Source organism: Trifolium pratense, linkage group LG5, assembly GCF_020283565.1.
Source record: "Trifolium pratense cultivar HEN17-A07 linkage group LG5, ARS_RC_1.1, whole genome shotgun sequence".
NCBI classification, from domain to species: Eukaryota; Viridiplantae; Streptophyta; class Magnoliopsida; order Fabales; family Fabaceae; genus Trifolium; species Trifolium pratense.
In genome coordinates, this window is record NC_060063.1 from 33213143 (window position 1) to 33235116 (window position 21974).

Genomic DNA, 21974 nt, shown 5'->3' on the forward strand with positions numbered 1-21974 from the left:
AAGCTCTTAAGAGAAGTTATTCCACCTATGACCATGTTCAGAAGATTCTGAGAAGTCTTCCTATAGCTTGGAGACCCAAGGTCACTGCAACAGAGGAAGCTCAAAATCTCAAGACTCTGAGTCTTGAAGCTCTGATAAGCAATCTCAGAAGCCATGAGATGGTTCTGGATGCTGACTCAGAAATTAAGAAGAAGTCCAAGTCAGTGGCTTTACAGTCAACTAGGACTACTTCTAAGGCTCTTAAGACTCAGCTTCTTGATATTGAAGAAGAATCTTCTGCTGATGGTCAAGAGGATGAGATGAATGAGGATGAGTTTGCTTTATTTACCAAGTTTCAGCAATGGAACAGATTTAACAAAAGAAATTTCAGAGGTAACAGCTCCAGAAATTTTGTCAGCAAAAAGGATGATCAGAAGAACTGCTTCAACTGTAAGAAGCCAGGACACTTTATTGCTGATTGTCCAGAAATGTCTGCTAAAGACAAAAGCAAAAGATACAGCTCAAAGAAGCAACAATTCAAGAGTAAATTGAGAAAGAGTCTGATGGCTACCTTTGAAGAGCTATCATCTGAGGAAGAAGTTGAGGAAGAAGAAGAGGCAAATCTAGCCCTGATGGCTTCAACTGACTCAGATGCAGACTCAGACGATGAATCAGAATCAGAATCAGATTCTGAAGTAACTGATGAGGTATTCTCTGACTGCTCTAAATCTCAACTTATAACTGCACTTAACAGGGTCATTGAGAAACATCTCAGAGTGTTAAGTAAACAAAAAGTTTTACAAGAAAAGCTTAACACTCTGACTGAACAAGCAGAACACTTTCAAGGTCTGTATCAAGAAACTCTGAATAGAGTAAATGACTTTGAAAAGGGCTGTGCTGTTTGTCACAAACCTATTGATGAGCAGGAAATAGCTCTTCAACAGTTTGTGCATCTCAACCTTGGTAAGAGCAAAGCTGCTAATCTTGTTTATAATGTCATGAGACATAGAGGAGAGGGACTTGGCTATGAATATGGTAGAACATATTCAAAGCTGAAGACCTCTGCCAAAAAGGTTGGAAAATCTTGGGTTTATTATGTTGTTCCACAAAGTGAAGAGGGAAAGAATCTTGGTAATGTTGAAAATGACAAAGATGATCTGAGTATTTTAGAAGCTGACAGCTCAGAGGAACCTAGTTTCTCAGGATCTGAAAAGAAAAGTTCAGAAGATAGAAGTTGTTCAGAACCTGAGAACATCAGTTCAGAAGTTCTGAAAGCTTCAACATCTGAAACTTCAAATTCTGAATCCAAAGGAACTTCAGTACCTGAAGCTAGTCAATCTAAAAGATCAGAAGTTTTTAAAAGAAAAAATTCAAATTCCAAATCTCAGATGAAGTACAAGACTCAGATTATTTATGATTCTAGAGTAAGTAGATATAATCAATCAGAACATGGGTTTGGTGATAAATACAAACCCTGGAATCATAAACAATCCAAATCCTGGAATAATAACAGATTTCAAAAGAAAAGGTTTCAAAAAGGTCATTATTCCAAACCAAGATCTTTCTCTAACACTAGACAACATAGTAAGCATGTGTGGACTAACAAGCGTGGACCCAGAAGATGGGTACCAAAAGCTGAAATAATGTATCATTCAGATTTACCAACTAGGAAAGGATATGTCCTACCTAGAGTGTGGAAACAAGTCTTATGCAAAGGAAGAAGGGCTTATGTCCTAGACCAATGGCTGACAAGTTCTCAAGTTAACAATCAGAACTTGATAAATGAAGAGGAAGAATACTGGGATGACTTTATCATTAACCTTGATGAAGAGTTCCATCGCAATGATTAAAGTTGTTTCTCATACAGCCTGCCACTCAAAGAAGTATCATGAAACACTCATGGTATCTGGATAGTGGATGTTCAAGGCATATGACTGGTGACAAACAACTATTTTCTAAGCTGACTATGAAAGAAGGAGGATCTGTTGGCTTTGGAGGCAATCAAAAAGGAAAGATAATAGGTACAGGTACAGTAGGTAATTCTTCCCTATCTATTAATGATGTTTGGTTAGTAGATGGACTCAAACATAACTTATTGAGCATAAGTCAATTTTGCGACAATGATTATGTAGTTGTCTTTAATAAGGAATCATGTACTGTATCTAAACAATCTGATAACTCCATTATATTCAAAGGTCTAAGAAAGAACAATGTTTATAAAATTAATCTTTCTGATTTGAATGAACAAAAAGTGATGTGTCTTTTGACCTTGAGTGAAGAAAAATGGATCTGGCATAAGAGGTTAGGCCATGCTAACTGGAGATTAATCTCTAAGCTCAGCAAGCTTGACCTTGTCAGAGGTTTACCTAAAATCAAATATCACTCAAACACACTTTGTGGTTCATGTCAAAAAGGAAAGATTACAAAATCTTCTTTTAAACCTAAGAACATTGTCTCTACCTCAAGACCATTGGAACTTCTTCACATTGATCTTTTTGGGCCAGTTCACACTGCCTCTATCAATGGAAAGAAGTATGGATTAGTGATTGTTGATGACTACAGTAGATGGACTTGGGTAAAATTCCTAAGAACAAAAGATGAAGCTTATGATGAGTTTAGCATCTTCTGCAAACAAATTCAAAATGAAAAAGGCTACACTATTTTAAAAGTTAGAAGTGATCATGGTGGAGAATTTGAAAATGAACCTTTTGAAAACTTTTGTGAAAAATACGGCATTCTGCATGAATTCTCTTTTCCTAGAACTCCTCAACAAAATGGAGTTGTAGAAAGGAAGAATAGAACTCTGCAAGAAATGGCCAGAACCATGATGCATGAAACAAATGTAGCAAAGTTTTTATGGGCAGAAGCTGTAAACACAGCATGTTATGTTCAAAATAGAATCTATATCAGATCTAAGTTGAACAAAACTGCTTATGAATTGTTCAAAGGAAGAAAACCTGATATTTCTTATTTTCATCAGTTTGGATGTACGTGTTACATCTTAAATAACAAAGTCCATCTAAAGAAATTTGATGCTAGAGGTTATAAGGGTATCTTTATAGGATATTCTGAACGCTCAAAAGCATACAGACTGTATATTTCTGAAACACACACTGTGGAAGAAACTATGCATGTCAAATTTGATGACAAAGAGCCTGACCAAGTGTCAGAGCTTGTGGAAGGTTTGTCTAGATTTCAGGTATCAGAGGATCAATATTCAGATATTCCAAACTACTCAGAACATCCATTTTCTGAAGAACCTCTGAACATAACAGTTCCTACAGACTCTGAACAACAAAGAACTGAAGCAACTGCTGAACCTGATGTTGATGAGTCTGAAGATGATGAGCCCCCAAGAAATACCTTCAAATACAAATCATCACATCCAGAGGAACTGATATTAGGCAACAAGGATAGTCCAAGGAAGACAAGATCTCAACTGAGAAATGAGGAATCATTAGTTGGTCTTATCTCAATGATGGAACCTTCAAAGATTGATGAAGCTCTGAAAGATGATGCTTGGATTGTAGCAATGCAAGAAGAGCTGAATCAATTTCAAAGGAATGATGTATGGACTCTTGTGCCTAAACCTTCTCACAAGAACATTATTGGAACAAAATGGGTATTCAGAAACAAGCTGAATGAACAAGGTGAAGTGGTAAGAAACAAGGCTAGATTGGTTGCACAAGGTTATAGTCAACAAGAGGGGATTGACTATACTGAAACCTTTGCACCAGTTGCTAGGCTTGAAGCAATCAGGTTACTTCTATCCTATGCTGTTAATCATGGAATAACATTGTATCAGATGGATGTTAAAAGTGCCTTCTTAAATGGTTTCATTTCTGAAGAAGTGTATGTTAAGCAACCTCCTGGTTTTGAAGATGTCTCAAACCCAGAACATGTTTTTAAACTGAAGAAATCACTGTATGGTCTGAAACAAGCTCCAAGAGCTTGGTATGATAGACTCAGTAATTTCCTTCTTGAAAAAGGTTTTGAGAAAGGAAAGGTTGACTGCACACTCTTTAGAAAAACAACCAAAGAAGACATTTTAATCATTCAAATTTATGTTGATGATATTATTTTTGGTTCAACTAATGCTGCTTTGTGCAAGAATTTTTCTAAGATAATGCAGGATGAATTTGAAATGAGTATGATGGGAGAGTTGAAGTTCTTTCTTGGAATTCAAATTAATCAGAAGAAGGAAGGAACTTATGTTCATCAATCAAAATACACTAAAGAACTTCTGAAGAAATTCAACCTAGATGATTGCAAGATAATGAATACTCCTATGCACTCAACTACCAACATGAGCAAGTCAGAAGATGAAGGAAAAGTAGATCAAAAGGTCTACAGAGGTATGATTGGTTCTTTACTCTATCTGACAGCCTCTAGACCAGATATTTTATTCAGTGTATGCTTATGTGCAAGATTCCAGTCAGATCCTAGAGAATCTCATCTTACAGCTGTAAAGAGAATCTTTAGGTATCTGAAAGGAACAACTAATCTTGGACTTCTCTATAAGAAATCCAATGATTATGTGCTAAATGGATTCTGTGATGCTGACTATGCTGGAGATAAAATTGAAAGAAAATCCACAAGTGGCAATTGTCAATTTGTTGGTGAAAACCTTATCTCCTGGGCTAGTAAGAGACAAACTACTATAGCTTTGTCTACAGCAGAAGCAGAATACATTTCAGCAGCTAAGTGTTGTACACAACTACTCTGGTTAAAATATCAGTTAGAAGATTATCAGGTAAGCAGTAACAATATTCCTTTATATTGTGACAATACTGCAGCCATTCATTTATCTAAAAATCCTATCCTACACTCTAGAGCCAAACATATTGAAATCAAACACCATTTTATCAGAGATTATGTTCAGAGAGGCATTATAGATATTAAGTTTGTTGATACTGAAAATCAATGGGCTGACATATTTACTAAAGCCTTACCTGTTGAAAGATTTGATTTTATTAAGAAACATCTGAACATGTTTTCAATCTCTGAATGAAAATTTTTTTTGGCAATTAAAGTGTAAGAGGTTAAGTATATCAGAACTTATGATTCAGAACATCTGAAACACAAGCTCTGAAGTACTTAACTCTGATAGAGAATTTTAAATATCTCAGAGGCTCTGAACTATTTAAGTGGGAAACGTTTAGTATTCACTGCTGAACAGTTGTCCATTAAAATAGCAGTTACCGAGTAAATTTCTGCACGTGGTCTACGTGTGTCAGGTAGTGGGTGGTTAATGATGATTTTTGGTATTCAACTTTCTGTCAATTAGCGTAACTTCCCATATTTGCTATTTTCATGTTAACTGTGTGCATTTAAATAAAACTTACACAATACACTTGCACACTTCTCACTCTCACAACCCACACTTTCTTTTCTCTCTAAACCTTCAACAAAAATTTCTTTCTCTCTCATTAGTTCCTACCCTTTCTTAAACTTCATCATGGCCGGTTCATCTTCGTCTTCATCAAAGATCCCTCCGTTCATGTTTAGACATCTTCAGATTGTTGGGAATGAGATGGAATTCCCAGAATCACAACTAACGTTACTACCTGAGAAGATGGTCGACTTTGATAGCTTGAAAGAAAATGGGTATGATGTGAAGCCGTACTTCTCTACTCAAGGATGGAATAAATATTTCGATATGTTGAATGGTCCTATATATCCAGATTTGCTGAAGAAATTCTGGATGAAAGCAAGAGTTTTCTCTAAGTTTGAAGCTAAGCAAGAAGAACTTGCCGCAATTGAAAGAAATCCTAGTCTGAAAGGAAAAACTAGGAAGGAGATGGGTCTTTTGGAGTTCACTGGTACACAGATTAGGTCTAACATCTGTGGTATCAATCTTACTTTTTCTCCAATTCACTTCAATGCGTTGTTGGGTTTGGATAACTCTGGTTTGGTGCTGGATGATTTCGAAAAGGATACAAGATTCAGAGAAGAACTTCTGCACAGGATGTGCATTGATATGAAGTTGAAGGGTAAGGTTAAAGGTCTGACAGATGAGTGCAGGGTCTTATTCAAGATTATCTTGTCAACTATCAGTCCAAGAGTTGGTGGTACTGATACTATTTCATGGCCTCATCGTCATCTGATTTACTTTCTTCTGACTGAAAGAAAAGTAAATCTGGGTAAATACTTCTTTGAGAGGATCTGTGAAGCCATCTTCCAAAGCAAGTCTCAGAGGAAAACAACCATTGTTTATCCTAGATTACTCTCAGATCTTCTGTTCCAAGGTCACATCGTTCAGAATCTGAAGAAGTTCTATCCAGAACTTATGGCTCAGAAGCTCTCGCCAGAAGTTCTGAATGCAAGCTTCTTAACAAAGATGCACTTAATCAACACCAAGCTGGTTCAACCTAAACAAGAGTTTAGAGTCAGTCTGGAAGATCGCCTGTATGTGGATGGATATCCAGTAATCTCTGAAATGGATGCTGAACACATCATTCAAGATTATCTGAAAATTCTTAAGGATGAAGGTTATAATGTTGATAGGAGTATGGTTCCAAAGGCTCCAGTTAACATGTATAAGCCTAAGAGGAAACCAAAGAGGAAAGCTGATTCTCAGGATGAACAAGTTAAGCCAGATCTTCTTGTTTAGAAGAAGGTTAAGGTTGAGCAATCTATGGCTGAACAGAGAACCAAGAAGAAACATGAGGATGTTGCTAACAAAGCTGCTGAAGCATCATCTAAAATGCCAATAATTATTGAGGAGGACAGCTCATCTTCTCAAACTCAGTCTGATTCAGAAACTGAGTCTTGTTGGGTTTTTGTATGTTGGCTACATTTTGCAAAAACATCTTTTAGCCAAGTGTTGAGACATATGTGCTTACGCCAAGTGTTGCGACAGATGTAACAACACTTGTATGTCTGATTGTTCGCGCCAGCTAGCGTTATTATTTTCTACTCAATCTTTCGAAGATTTGATTGAAGAATTATTTCGTGGTTTCTTATACAACAAGGCGCACGTGATCAATGTGTTTCAGAAGGCAGCTGAACCCTAGTTCTATTTTCCAAAGGAATTATATTTTTGGAAAATATATTTTTGTGTTTCAAAAATAGAACTATTATTTTCAAAAATATATCTTGTGAAGATTGCTGCAGAAAATATAAAAGATTTATTTCAAATAAATCTTTGTGCTTCAAGAAGATTAGAAGATTTAATTTTAAAATATATTTACAACAAATATATTTATGGGAGGAATATTTGATGCAAAGAAAGATTTGGTAAAAATATATATTTTGCATCTTGAAGATTTCTTGGAGCTGAATCATTGTGAAAAGCCCACGAGGCTGTGCTATATAAAGGGTGCTGCTAACCCTATTTTATTGACCGAAACTTGAAGCTAAAATAGAATATCAAAGATGTAGTCTTTTAAGGGTTTCGTATCTTTAAGCCACTCTCTAGGAGAGTTGGTGTAAAGTGAACCACTCGGGTTGTGAGATGGTCACTATGTCCTCACTCAGAAACCTATAGGTAATGAGTTGAGTATTGTCTTGGAGGAAGCTTTTAAGCAACTCCTAATTGTGAACTTAGTCGTTGGCTAGGTGGTGATGTTATTGAAGTGTGTCGACTTCATCTTTGTCAAGGAGAGTGTCTCCATTATGTTGTTATTGAAATCCTTACTGGTTGTAAGGTTGAGGGGAGTGAGACGGGGTCTCATATCTAGGAGTTCCTAGGTAGAAGTTGCATTGGGTAGGGATTAAGTGAGGAGTTGTAAACGGGGGAGTTTAGCTCCGAATTAATACTGCTGATAGTGAATTTCCTCCTGGATTGGTATCCCCCAGATTAGGCTGTTAGGCTGAACTGGGTTAACAATTATGTGTGTCGTTTATGCTTTTCAGTATATGTTTTTAATGCTCTGTTTTATTGTTCTTACTGCTAAGACAAGTGTTGCGACAAGTGTCGGCACATTGTGGACAACACTTGTCTACTGTGTACCAGAATTTCAATTGGTATCAGAGCAGGCATCCTGTTCTGTATCTGGGTGAGATCCTAGGGAAGATACTTTCTGGTTATGAACAAGTAAGGAATACTGAAAAGTTGTTTGGACTTGAAGAAGTTCATATTTGTTTGAATGGTCCCTAGAAGTGGAGGATGGACTATTCATGGCACGATGTATAGCTTTGATGTTTGAGCTTCTGTATGGTTTGATTTATTTTCAAACCTATGTTAACCTGTTGCACCTGAAGTGTGGAGTTTGTGCAAAGGTCATTATGGTGTGCCTGAAGTTTGTTGAGGAGTTTTCTGGTTTGAATTCCGCTGCATACATATATGATGGGAAAACTCCTGGTGGTTTTGAGTGTGCTACACTCTGTTCTCCTCTGGTGAGGTTCAACTAACTTGTTGGAGATGCCAACGATACTTGAGGGTGATCTCAAGTCCACTCATAAAGGCACTCATATATGAGTTTGTTGAAGAGAGATCTGAACGAAGTTGTGAGCAATTTATTTTTGCTTCTAACCCTAAAAGCCAACTTCCAGTGGCTTTGATAAAGGATCTCTTGGTGTGTTCCTTGAGAAGGGGACTGATGTCGTCCCAGATGTTGCTACATCTGACCAGCAGTATGCAGAATCTTGTTGGATTTATTTTGACACTAGAAACTTATGGTTGACTTCTTGGGTGAGTTTATTTCTGATCCAAGTAAGTGGTAGTGCAGATGTGTGTTTTGCTTTTCCTGTGTAAGCTTGATAAAGGATCTATTATTATGGTACCTGAGAAGGGGACTGATGTGCTCCCAGATGTTGGTACATCTGACCTGCAGATTATGCAGAATCGTGTTGGATGACAGTTGGGCTTGTAAGGTGCTTGGAATTATGCATAGGAGTGCTCAAGTTGTATGGTCAGAAGAAGCTTATCTGCCTATGTGAATCAGAATGTGGAGGTTCTGATCTTTCTTTAATAGTATGCTCTAGCAATGCATGACTATTGATTCCACTAGTAGTGGATGTAAGGGCAGCAAAATATTGTCAGATACTGAGGTATGATAATTGTCTTTGGTTATCTACTGCAAGTCACTCGAGAAAAGGGCTGATAATCAGAATCTTAGTCAAGCTTTTAAGCAAACTAAGAAGTTTTGGAGTTTGTGAGTGACTTCACACTTATTAAGCATGACATCTTGCCTATTCAAAAGGTCATGATACAGAGTGTGGTTCTGCAAGGACAGTGATCAAGATGTGTCCTTGTTAAGTAAAAGGGTTAGAGTGTTGTTCAAACATGTGTGGATGATCTGGTATTGAAGGTTAATCAACTACTGATGGTTGATCCTCTTGTGTCCCCCTGCTGTTGTTAATTGTGACTTTGGTGCTTCCACTAAGGCCACAAGTGATTGTGTTGGTGAAACCCTCAAGGAAACTATCCCTGAGACAAATGTTGTACCAAGTGTAGGTACATTTGTGGCACCTGCAACTGCCACATATTTTGATACATCTGCAGCACCTGAAACTATAATAGATCATAATGTTTCAGATATTTCTTACCAGATGAATACTACTGAGAAAGAGAATACTACAAAAGTAATTATGACTGGTAATAATTCTGGTGATCACTGTGTTGTGAACTATAAATCTGATGAGAGTATTAGGTCTTTGTTTGCTGATAAAGAACCTTCTGTTGACAAAAGTGTGGGTGATGATCCTGATGTTGTCATTGTGAATGATATAGTGGCTGGTAACAAGTCACTAGATAAGACACCTAGTGCTAATGTTGTAGGAAGAATCAGAAGTAGGGCTGGTAAAAATGTGACAACTGTCAATACACTTGTCCAGAAATCTAAATCATGAAAGGTGACAAGATTTGTTGGGAAGCAACCTTTTTACGGTCCACCAAGGACAAAGAGTAATAATGTATCTGTTACTGGGAGAAGAAAAAGAGTCTGAAAAGAAAGAACCCCCTTCTAGTAAATCAGACTTTGAAAGGGAGACAAGTGTAGCTACATTTGGTGACACATTCAGAAGAAGTGTGAAAGGAATGAAGGTCTGATGAGAACAGTGTCTGATCTAGGTGACTGTTTTGATAAGCTGGTAAGGGGATTTGTAGTGAATGTTGGTGACAATTGTGATGATCCTAAAAACCCTGAGTATAGGCAGGTTTTTGTGAGAGGAAGGTGTGTTCACTTCTCACCCTCCATAATCAACAAATTTTTGGGAAGAAGTAATGAGGAAGTAGCTGAGCTGGAAGTCACAGATAATATTTGTAGAACAATCACTGGGAATAGGCTGAAGCAATGGCCTTGTCAAATGAAACTTTCTGCATCTCAACTATCTCCTTTATATGCAGTTCTGAATAAGATTGTTGTTGTTAATCGGGTTCCTACCACTCATTCCAGTAATGTAGCCAAAGAATTGGCTAGGTTCATTTATGTTGTTGGAACTAAGGCCAGGTTTGATTATGGTGCTTATGTCTTTTATGCCACTTTGGAACATGCTAAATCTTTTGCTCTACAACTACCCATAGCATTTCCTACTTTACTGTGTGGCTGCTTGCAGGGACAAATGTTGCAGCAGGTGTTGGTACATCTGTCCAGCAAAAGCTGGTGCTCTCACTAGGCAACAAATGATAACTGACTTAAATGAGTCTAGTAGAGCTCTCAAGAAACTGAAGACTGTGATGATCCTTTGAGTAAAGAATTCATGAAGTTTTTTTTTACATGGGCCGATGTGTTGAATTTTCACCTGCTGTGATTAATAAGTTTTTAGGCAGGAGTGGAGAACCTGAAGCTGAGCATGCTAAGTCTTTGGCTGTGAAGATGCCAACAACATTTCCCACTGTGCTTTGTAGTATTATTCTTGATCAGCATCCAAGTATTTTGATCAGCTCTGATGTTGTCTGTAAGAGGGAATCTCCTCTCACATTGCACTATAGACTAGTTGAAGGGACAAATGTCCCACATAATGTTGCAACATCTGGCAAGAAAATTCTGGCTTCATGACAAGAAAAGAAATGATTGCTGATTTGATGAACCTATGCAAGTTGACAACCTTGGTCGAAAGAAGTATGTCTTTGTAGTTGTTGATGATTCCTCCAGATTTACTTGGGTAAATTTTATTAATATCGAATCAAATGTTGTTACTCATGTTAAAGGTTCTGTCAGTTCAAATGTTGTGGGTAGTGTTGGAACATCTGTCAGATGTACCTCTGAAACTTTCAATCTGGTATGAATGTTGCTGTTGTTGATGACACTATTGTTGAAATCGTGCATGTGTCATCTTCCAAGGTTGTTGGTTCTGACACTTTGTCATCCCTCACTAAAGTTGTGGTTGAGTCCCCCAAAGGAACCTAACATAAGTCTAATGTCATATCGGATGTTGAAACATCCTGGACGAACCAGTTAGTGTTGTTGAAACCTGTTCTGCAATCCCCCAAACTTATGCTGATATGGTTCTGAGAGTCCTCAATCTAATGACGTTGAAGATCAACTAATGGTGGTTTGGAGTATTGATGTTTTGAATGTGGTAGAAGAAACTGATCTTGATGATCTTCCACTTGACCAAAGTTGTTGCTCAAAGTGTGACTAAAAAGAGAACTAGCATGATACGATTGTTTGGATGTGCATTCTGCTGAGAAGTATTATATGTGTTCAGATGTGTTATGATCATATGCGATAATGTGATGATCAGAGGTGATTACTACTATGGTAAGTGACTATTTCAGACCTGTTTTTGAAACCTCTAGTTTGATGTTCTTATGTGATGACAATATATATATTGTTGAAGATGCTTTTGGTATATGTCTCTTGAGATTGGAACTGAATAATACTCATCTGTGTTGAATAACTTGTCTGTTCTGGTACGAGATGTTGTAACATCTGTCTCAACATCGTGTTATCTCAAGTGTTCCAACATTGTGTACAACATCTGTCACCAAAATGCCAAAATGCGGTTGACTCTGAGCCAAATATTGAGGATGATGCTCTGGGCATCATGTCACTTGACAGGAAGAAAGTTGACATCTCTTCTGTCCTCTTAGAGAATGTTTCATTCATTTTGAAAAAAAATGTCTAGAAATAGAAATTTGTGTTTTAAAGGAGATAATATTATGAGAAGCTGGATTTTTTGTGAGTATGTTTTTAACTATGAAGCAAGCTACAGCGTTTATGGTGAAGTTACCAATAACCTTTATGGGTGTAATCTCTAAGAGTATTATGAGACAACTCTTTGAGATTGAAAGATCAGAAGCACTCCAAAGGCAAAAAAAAAAAAAAAAGGAGTGTCTTTGACTTCTGACTATAGATTTCTTTTGTCGGACCACATGTTCCTAACATTGTTTTCTCTGCCGGTTGGTACATGTTGTTTCCAAGAACAATGTTTTCTCATGCTCTTGTCATGTTGTGGAAACAAGGGGAAAATGTCTATTTTATGAGTGTTAACTATGGAGTTTGATGTGGTAGATATGATATGGTTCCTCCACTTCTGATATATATTTGATGAACTATGTATCCCATGGTGTTATATTTGGTTGTAGTAGCTCTGTGCACTATGTGGTTGATGTGATGAAGATAGTATAGGTTTATGCCTTGTTACTTATGATCTTCATGCTATACTGTTGGAGTTTGGTCATGGTATTGTGGATGAAAGCGCGCATGTTCTCTTTCCACTACTTTTGTTCTCCGTATCATTTGTGGGCTAGGCCATGGATTTCTAGCACCTGTATGTGCCTATGGTCTGGAATATTTGCACTCTGGATATTTCTGTTTTTGCTACTCTGTGTTCTGATATGTATGATGTTTGTCAAAATTATGACTAAAAAGGAGTAGTGTGTGTGTGGACAAATGTGTGGACCGATGTTCTTACATTTGGTGAAGTTGCTGTTCTTATGCTTCTATGCTCGTATTGATGTTCTTATGCTTCTATGCATGTGTTGAGGGGGAGAAATGCTATTCAGGAGTAGTAGTAGTGTGTAGCTAGCTTGATAATGTGTTCTGCTAGCTTATGCTCTGATAGTGTGCTTGATGGTTGTGGGAGTGTTATGTTCCTGATGTGTGATGTCATGTCTGATGTCTAGACATCCTGATCTGATGTGTGAGAATTTATTTTTCTCAGTATGTGGGAGTTTATTTCTCCCTATGTGGTTCTTTTGTGAGAGTTTAGTTCTCTCTGTTATGTAACTTGCACTTACTTTATTTGTCAGAATTTGTGGCTAAAAAGGGGGAGTAGTGATCTGTGATATGTAAGATCTATCTGCGTGATGTGTGGACAGATGTGCTGACATCTGGTATCTGCGTGATGTGTGGACAGATGTGCTGACATCTGGTGTGTATGTTGTTGCGGTTCTTTCTGCGATGTGTTAATCTTCTAGGCCTATGTCTGAGTGGAGTAAATGTTACCTTCAGCTCTGTGTGATGTGTTGCAAGAATTCCAAAAAGCATTTAAATTTGTAGCATAGGGCATGATCATAATCATAGTCATAGAAATATGGATGATTCATCGTGCTTAGTCATAATCATAGAAATATGGATGACTTTTATGCTTAGGATCACAGTCATAGAAATATGGGTGATTTAGGTCACATTCATAGCAATATGGGTGACTTAGTTAGTTACATTCATAGAAATATGGGTAACTTGTACATGCTTATTTATGAATGCACACATGTGTGTCTACAACAACTATTAAGCGTTAATCACTCTGATTGAATGCTTCTGCTATTACAAGGATGTTGTAGTTCCTATGATTGATTACATTGTATGCTTGTGCTCTGTCATGCATAAATTCAGGGGGAGTGGTAGTATGAATAAGTGACAAGTGTGATGCCAGATGCTGAGACATCTTGGCTTTATTCTCTGGTGGCTGGGAATTTATTTTTCCTAGTTCTATGTTTGTGGGAATTTATTTTTCCCTGGTGATCTTTTGTTGAATGGATGTACTCTGATTATAGGAGTTTATTTCTCATATCTTTGAATCCACTATGAGAGTTTATTTCTCTCTATCTGCTCTGTGAGGCTATATGTGTTTATTCCTGCTATTGCATGCCTCTGATGGTACTCACCTCTCTTGGAAGTAGTCTTACTATGTGTTACTTTCTTTCCTAGTTGTGTGATCATGTTGACTTGAAGGAAAGGTAATACTGTATCTCTCTATATACTGGTCTAATATTGTTTTAGCCAAAATTTGCCAAAGGGGGAGATTGTTGGGTTTTTGTATGTTGGCTACATTTTGCAAAAACATCTTTTAGCCAAGTGTTGAGACATATGTGCTTACGCCAAGTGTTGCGACAGATGTAACAACACTTGTATGTCTGATTGTTCGCGCCAGCTAGCGTTATTATTTTCTACTCAATCTTTCGAGGATTTGATTGAAGAATTATTTCGTGGTTTCTTATACAACAAGGCGCACGTGATCAATGTGTTTCAGAAGGCAGCTGAACCCTAGTTCTATTTTCCAAAGGAATTATATTTTTGGAAAATATATTTTTGTGTTTCAAAAATAGAACTATTATTTTCAAAAATATATCTTGTGAAGATTGCTGCAGAAAATATAAAAGATTTATTTCAAATAAATCTTTGTGCTTCAAGAAGATTAGAAGATTTAATTTTAAAATATATTTACAACAAATATATTTATGGGAGGAATATTTGATGCAAAGAAAGATTTGGTAAAAATATATATTTTGCATCTTGAAGATTTCTTGGAGCTGAATCATTGTGAAAAGCCCACGAGGCTGTGCTATATAAAGGGTGCTGCTAACCCTATTTTATTGACCGAAACTTGAAGCTAAAATAGAATATCAAAGATGTAGTCTTTTAAGGGTTTCGTATCTTTAAGCCACTCTCTAGGAGAGTTGGTGTAAAGTGAACCACTCGGGTTGTGAGATGGTCACTATGTCCTCACTCAGAAACCTATAGGTAATGAGTTGAGTATTGTCTTGGAGGAAGCTTTTAAGCAACTCCTAATTGTGAACTTAGTCGTTGGCTAGGTGGTGATGTTATTGAAGTGTGTCGACTTCATCTTTGTCAAGGAGAGTGTCTCCATTATGTTGTTATTGAAATCCTTACTGGTTGTAAGGTTGAGGGGAGTGAGACGGGGTCTCATATCTAGGAGTTCCTAGGTAGAAGTTGCATTGGGTAGGGATTAAGTGAGGAGTTGTAAACGGGGGAGTTTAGCTCCGAATTAATACTGCTGATAGTGAATTTCCTCCTGGATTGGTATCCCCCAGATTAGGCTGTTAGGCTGAACTGGGTTAACAATTATGTGTGTCGTTTATGCTTTTCAGTATATGTTTTTAATGCTCTGTTTTATTGTTCTTACTGCTAAGACAAGTGTTGCGACAAGTGTCGGCACATTGTGGACAACACTTGTCTACTGTGTACCAGAATTTCAAGTCTGATGAAGAAACTCTGAATACTAGGATGCGTCAGAAACGAGTTCCTGATCCCAAAGGTAAGTCTCCTAAGTATGTTTTTAATGAAGCTGAAATTGGAATAGGGTTTACCAAACCACTTAGGACCATACTTCCTGAACCCACAATTATTCCAACCTCTGATAACCCTCTTTCTGAACTAGAAAAACATCTGAGCCCTGACCCTCTAAATAATCAGCCTCTTACTCATGAAACCCACAAATCTAGCTCACCTCCTAAACCAAAATCACCTCTACCTCAACCTCAATCACAACAACTATCACCTGACATTCCATCTTCTAAACCTCAACTAGATATTCCAACTGCTGAACAAATCTCTCCACATAAATCTCCTGAACCAACCCCTGAACAAATTGCTCCTGAACCATCTCCTGAACACATCTCTCCTGAATCAACCTCTGATATCTCATCATCTAAATCAACTCCTGAACCTAATCCTAAACCAAGCATTCATACTTGTGCCCCTAAACCTTCAGACGCAGATGTTGTTATCATTGACAACCCTGCTAATGAACCAAAACTTTCTACCATTCCCAATATCTCACCCTCATCCTCTGACCCTTTTGGTAACCTTTCCAATCAGCTTTATGATGATTTACTTAGGTTATCCCATATTAAGGACAAGTTTCTGGTGTGTCCCTCTGATGTGGATATGGAGGTGTCACTAATCAAGGCTAGAATCTGCGAAGCTCTGGATGCAGTGGGTGATGAGCTCAAGACTGTGATTGGACAAAGGGATTTGGATTTGGTGTATCTTCTGAAGGATAGCTTAGCAAGAGCTAGTTTGAAGCGTCTAACTGGATTTAATCATGAAGAGCACGAGCGTGCTAAGCTTGCTGCTATTGCTGCTACTGCAAGGCCTATGTCTGCTTTCAAGGAATGCTGGATTGATTCCAAGCTCTTTCAGAGTCTTGAAGCTCACAGGGTTGAGAAGGAACGTCTGGAAGAAGCTGCTGCTAGAGTTGCCCAGTTGGCTAATGAGCTGCATCAAGAGGATGCCCCAGAAGAGGATGTACTGGATGTACTGAATCAGGATGATGTTTTGATGATCGATTATCCAGAGGCAGGTGAACCCTCTGATAATGGCAAGGCACCTTTGGTTGAAGAACAGGCACCTTTGATTGAAGATCAAGCTCCTATGGTTGTTGATCAGTTGCAGATCTTTCAAGAAGCTCTGAGGGAGCAACAAGAAGGTTTGGAAAGGCAAAGGACAGCTCACCTCAACCTGGAATCCAAAGTGGATGGTCTTGTTTCCAATGTGGGATCGCTGAATGACAAATTTGACCAACTCTTAGCCTTTCTTAAGAAACCCTAGGATTCTATGCACTTTTTCTTTATGTTTTTGTTTATGCTTTGCTTGTTTATATTTCTGTTTTATCTTCTGAACTTGTTATTCATATTTTGTCTAAACAATTTCTTTTGGTTTTTCACTTAGTTATGTGATTTGTTATTATTTTTTGTTTGTGCAAACTTTCTTTGCTAAATCAGACCATAAGAACACAAGATGCTTTTAAAACGAAAATTCTTTATTAATGCTCTAACCATGTTGAGTACATTGGTAAAAAGAACAAGAAAAAGACAACCTAATCCTAATCAGAAGGATAATACTCAGAAGAAATCTCAGATTTCTCCTCAGCATCCTCTGATGAAATTTCTATGGGATCTGGGTTTTGTTCTTCTTCTTCTTCTTCTTGTTCTTCTTCTGGAACATAGCTAGCCAAGAACTCAACATAGTCAGCATCATCTTCATTCTCTTCAGCTTCAGAATCTGATGAGATGATTATTATCTCAGCATCTTGTGGTTTCTTGTTGTCTTCTTTATTTTTCTCATTTTCTTCGCGTTTTTCGTCTTCTTTCCTTCTACGAAACTCTGCAATGCGTGTACTGAACCTTCTCATTCTGCCTAATCTTTCTTGATTCACTCGTTTATTCTTGTTTTTACTTGAAGAAGGCATGTTAACTCGATTACCTTTTTATAAACTCTTTAGCGCGTTGTTTTTTGTTTTGAAATAAATTCACCTTTGTAACACCCACTCTTCTTCTTTGACTGTCTTGGTTTTATCGTTTTTTTTTTTTAACTTTTTGATAATGACAAAAGGGGGAGTAGTTACGCATTAATTGATAAGTGATAAGTTCAAAAACTGAAACCACGCTTTTATGCTTTTATCTCGCTTTTATCCGTTAAGTTAAAAGTTGTTACTTTTAAGTTGTTTTACGTATTTCAAGGTGGAGACTAAGTTAGTTGAAACTGAAATAAATTTCATAAGTAAGGATAAGTTAAGAGTGCAATTTTAACTTAGCCTTATGAGACTTAGGGGGAGAGCTTGCAAACCTCTCACTCTAAAGAAAGATATGAAATTTGTTTTATTTCAAATTATCTTAATCTTATACTAAATTAAATATCATGGATAAAACTTAAAGTTTTGGCTTTAAGGAGTATCAATCTTAGGGGGAGCTTGCAAACCTCATAAACCTAAGAGAAACATGATAAATTAATTTAACAACAATTGTCAATTAATACTTATGTTTGTCATCATCAAAAAGGGGGAGATTGTTGGAACAAAATTGATTTAAAAATGTTAGCCCCTAAATCTATAAAGGTTTTGATGATAACAAAGTATTAATAAACAATTGGAAGGACTAAAAATTTATTTTAAGTGCGCAGATATAAGCATCAGACAAGCTCTGAGTGAAGCTCAGAGGATGTGAATTCAGAAGTTCATAAGCGCTCAGAAGATGTTGGACTTCAGAAGTTACAACCTTCAGATGATGAAGTCTTCAGAACTTCTTAAGTGACTAAAGCTTCGTCAACCTCTGAAGATCTTTTTGAAATCTGTGAAGATTCTCTTTACTAGTCAACTCTTCTACCAATGAAGAAAAGGACCTTTCAAGCCTGATCAGTTCAGCTACTCTCGTTTTGTCTGTCCTAACTTGAGAACGTGGGTCTTCAGTTTTGTTAGCTGAATAAGGAAAGTCCACTCTGCAGTAGTCAAAGTAACTGAAACTCTTTCTTAGTTTTGGATACAACCAAACTGCATCAAGACAGACTGCTTGAAGACAAAAGATTATCAACTCCAACGGTTCTTTTTGCAACGACTCTTTTCTGGTGGTATATATACTAGAAGAATCAGCTACAACAAAAATATATTATTAAGGATTGAACGTGCGCTGAACAAACTCTGAATTCTGTGTATACAAGCTCTGAACCTCTTATCAAGTGTTTTTTGCACTTTAGTCAAATACTCTGTACTATTTGTATTTGCTCTCTTTAGGTTCATCTAAGAGCATTTGTATATTTTCATATACTTTTCTATTACTTGAGGAAACTTAAGCTTGTGTGCTTAAGTGTGAAGTCTTAAGCGTGTGTGCTTGAGCATTGTTGAGAAGTCTCTTGCTTGTGTGCTTGAGCAGGTGTAATCTTGTGTGATTATAGTGAAATCCCTTGGAAGTGCAAGGGGACTGGACTACTCTCGTTTTGTGAGAGGAACCAGTATAAATTGCTTGTGTGATCTCTCTCTCTCTTGTTATTATTTGTGTTATTTATCCGCTGCTAACGTAGTTGAGTTAAGAACTTGAAAAAGTTTTAACTTAGCTAAAACACAATTCAACCCCCCCCCCTTCTTGTGTTTTCACACCTTCAATTTTATATGTACCTCACTATGTAGTTTTCTTACGTATTATTTTAGTTTTTTAATTCATATTAGTTATTTGTATAGTTTTTTTTTTTTACAATCAGTGGACTTTGAATTAGTTATTTGTATAGTTAAAAATATTAAAATAAAATCCAAATAATTATGTTTAATGATGCATAGTTTTAGGTATTAAAATTAGGTTAATTAAAAAAAATTCATTGGACTTTGAATTAGTTTACTTTTTTTTTTACAATTTGGTAATAAACAAAAATGAAACTTTCTCTTCATCAATTTGTTTATTTTTATTTAAATACATTAATTTATTTTTGGTCTTGCAATACTATCATTAATTTATTGAAATTTTCATATTTTAAGAGATTTGACTTTCTCAAGAAGTTTGTATATTAATTTCTAGCTTTCTATAGAAGTCTTTATATTAATCGTGTGTTAATTACGAATTAATTATTGCACCAAAAATATTATGTCAAACTTTGGTATATAAGATAGCTACACTCAAAAGGAATATGATTTGATGATAAAACAAAATTTTAGAAACATTGCCAAAATTGACTAAAAATATTTTTGCTCTCAGCTTTCTTTCATCTCTTTTTTCTCATCACCCTCATCTAGGATTGTTTTTCAACCAATTTGTGAATTATTTTTTTTACATATTCTTTTCTCTTATTTAGTTTTTTATCATTTCTCATCTCTATGGCCTATATGTTTTTTCTATTGGATCTAAAGAGCATATTTAAAGACGAAGAATAAATTTATTTATTCAATTTTTTTAATATGTTGATGAGATCCTTACAGAAACTGATGCAGATGTCTATGAGAGAAAAAATAACATGTGAGTTGGGAACGGGGAGTGGAAGATTAATATACACCCTCCCCTTTAAAATATGTAAAATTTGTATTATTTTTCATATCTAAATAAATTACATTAAATAAAAAAAATTATAGATAATTAAAAAATCACAAAATATTAAAATTTTAATAATTTATATTTTTCATTGAACATTAACCCGTGCAATTGTACGGGTAAGTTATACTAGTTATAAATATATGCAACCTAAATATACAACCTAGGACTATTATTAATATATATGCACCCATTTCATTAAATGATTTAGTATCAAATGTTTGTTTGATGCTATGTACCAGTTGGTGGCTTATCTTCATCTTCCTCATGGTTAACTCTAGATTTTAATTTTACGCAAATTAGTAATTAGGAATTTCCATTTGTTTTAATGATAATATCTTTAGTTAATTACCAGCTCTCATCGTTGTTATTCACCATCATTTTTGCTTGATAATACAGAAATTGTGGAAGCTAGCAGGTTTAATTTTTATAACTTCATATAAAAAACAAAAACCTGTTTAAGGTACATGAATTAACGGCGGCATGAAGGTGGAAATTATTGTATGTGGGGTTGCTAACTTACAATCACCTAAATACATGAAGGTTAAAATTAGCAATGCATACATTTTTTAATTGGACCAAAATTACCCTTAATCCTTATTATATACTAAAACCAATAAATTGAGGGTTAGTTTAGTAAGTTTCATTAAGTAACGCAACAAAACTAAAAAAATGCTCTGCTAGGGTCTTTCATCCTATTAGAGTAAGGCAAAACAATCAAGCGGTTTTGTCAGGGAATTGGGGAGACACGGTGAGATGAGGGATGAGGAGTATGGTTGGCAGGAGGTCAGGAGGAGAAGAAATGATAGGAGGTCAAATCATGCAATTCTACCCGATGTTGCAATGGCTTTCAAAAGTCGCAGGGAGGATAATGCAAAGTACAAGACGTATTTTTTCTCTAATTTTCCAGAGAATCATGGAGCGCAAGCAATGCTCAATATTTTCCGAAAATATGGGAAAGTTGTTAAAGTGGTGATTCCGGCAAAACGTGATAAAGGAGGTAGAAGATTTGGATTTGCACGGTTTGATCAAGTGCGAGATGTTAGGAAATGTTAGGAGGTTTGGTATCGAACTTGATAATATCATTATCGGTAGGGACAAGATTTTCGTGAATGTGTCAAGGTTTAATAGGGCGGAAGGCAACAAGAGGAATGATTTCCATGGCGGAGATTCATATAGGGAATGGCGGAGATTTACATAGTGGGGATAGGTCGTATGCACACGTGGTACAAGGAGGGAAGCTATCTACACAACGAAAACACAATATGATACCCTGTTGCTCTTACGATACAGGTAAGGAGATTCTACAAACATTGAATAAAATGTATGTGGGAGAGGTGATTCAGGAAGGAACGACCTATAATATTCAGGAAGCTTTTCACAGACAAGGCTATTTTGGAGTCAAGGTAACACCTTTGGGTGCTAATCTGACGTTGCTAGAAGAACAAGATGAAGGGGAGTTACACGTTCTGATGGTGGAGGCAAAATGTTGGTTAGATGGTTCAGAGATATTCGTCTGTGGAGCCCTAAGGAAATTGATAATGACAGGTTAGTGTGGTTAAGGGTATATGGAATTACGGTTCATGATTTCTTCTCTTTAATCACTAAACCTATTGGAAAGTTTGTCAACGCCAATGATGTTACATCGAAGAAGTTGACTATGGATGTTGCTCGCATTATGATTCGTACAAGGGAACAAAAGGTAGTGGATGAATTCTTGGAAGTAGAGATCAATAATGAATTCTTTCATTTGAGAATGATTGAGGATTCTTACGGACCTATGCGGATTATGGTGGCGCCAATTAGCAACAGTGATGGCAGGGACGATGAGAGTAACAGTTCGGAGGAGGATGTGGCTATTCCGGTGGAGGAGGAAGACGACGGTGAAGTAAATGCAGCAGACAACAATTTATTAGCATTAACAAATTTTGATAATGTTAATGAGGTGAGAGAGGAATTTTGTAACAGTGGTGAGAGGAGTAATGCGGAGGAGATAATTATGGAAACTGCTAATATCTTGAACCTTGATGAAAATTCAAATATTAGGCCAGTTATATTTAATGAGGATTAT

At 36.6% G+C, this 21974-nt stretch overlaps 1 protein-coding gene across 1 annotated transcript; it reads left to right on the top strand.

The window, feature by feature from the left end:
* Positions 1 to 6559: 6559 nt before the first annotated feature.
* On the top strand, positions 6560 to 20959 carry LOC123886473. Its single transcript, XM_045935789.1, has 3 exons — positions 6560 to 6747; positions 15311 to 16412; positions 20606 to 20959. The coding sequence occupies exons 1-3, from the start codon at positions 6617 to 6619 to the stop codon at positions 20957 to 20959; spliced, it is 1587 nt and encodes a 528-aa protein (XP_045791745.1). The 5' UTR covers positions 6560 to 6616.
* Positions 20960 to 21974: the final 1015 nt, after the last annotated feature.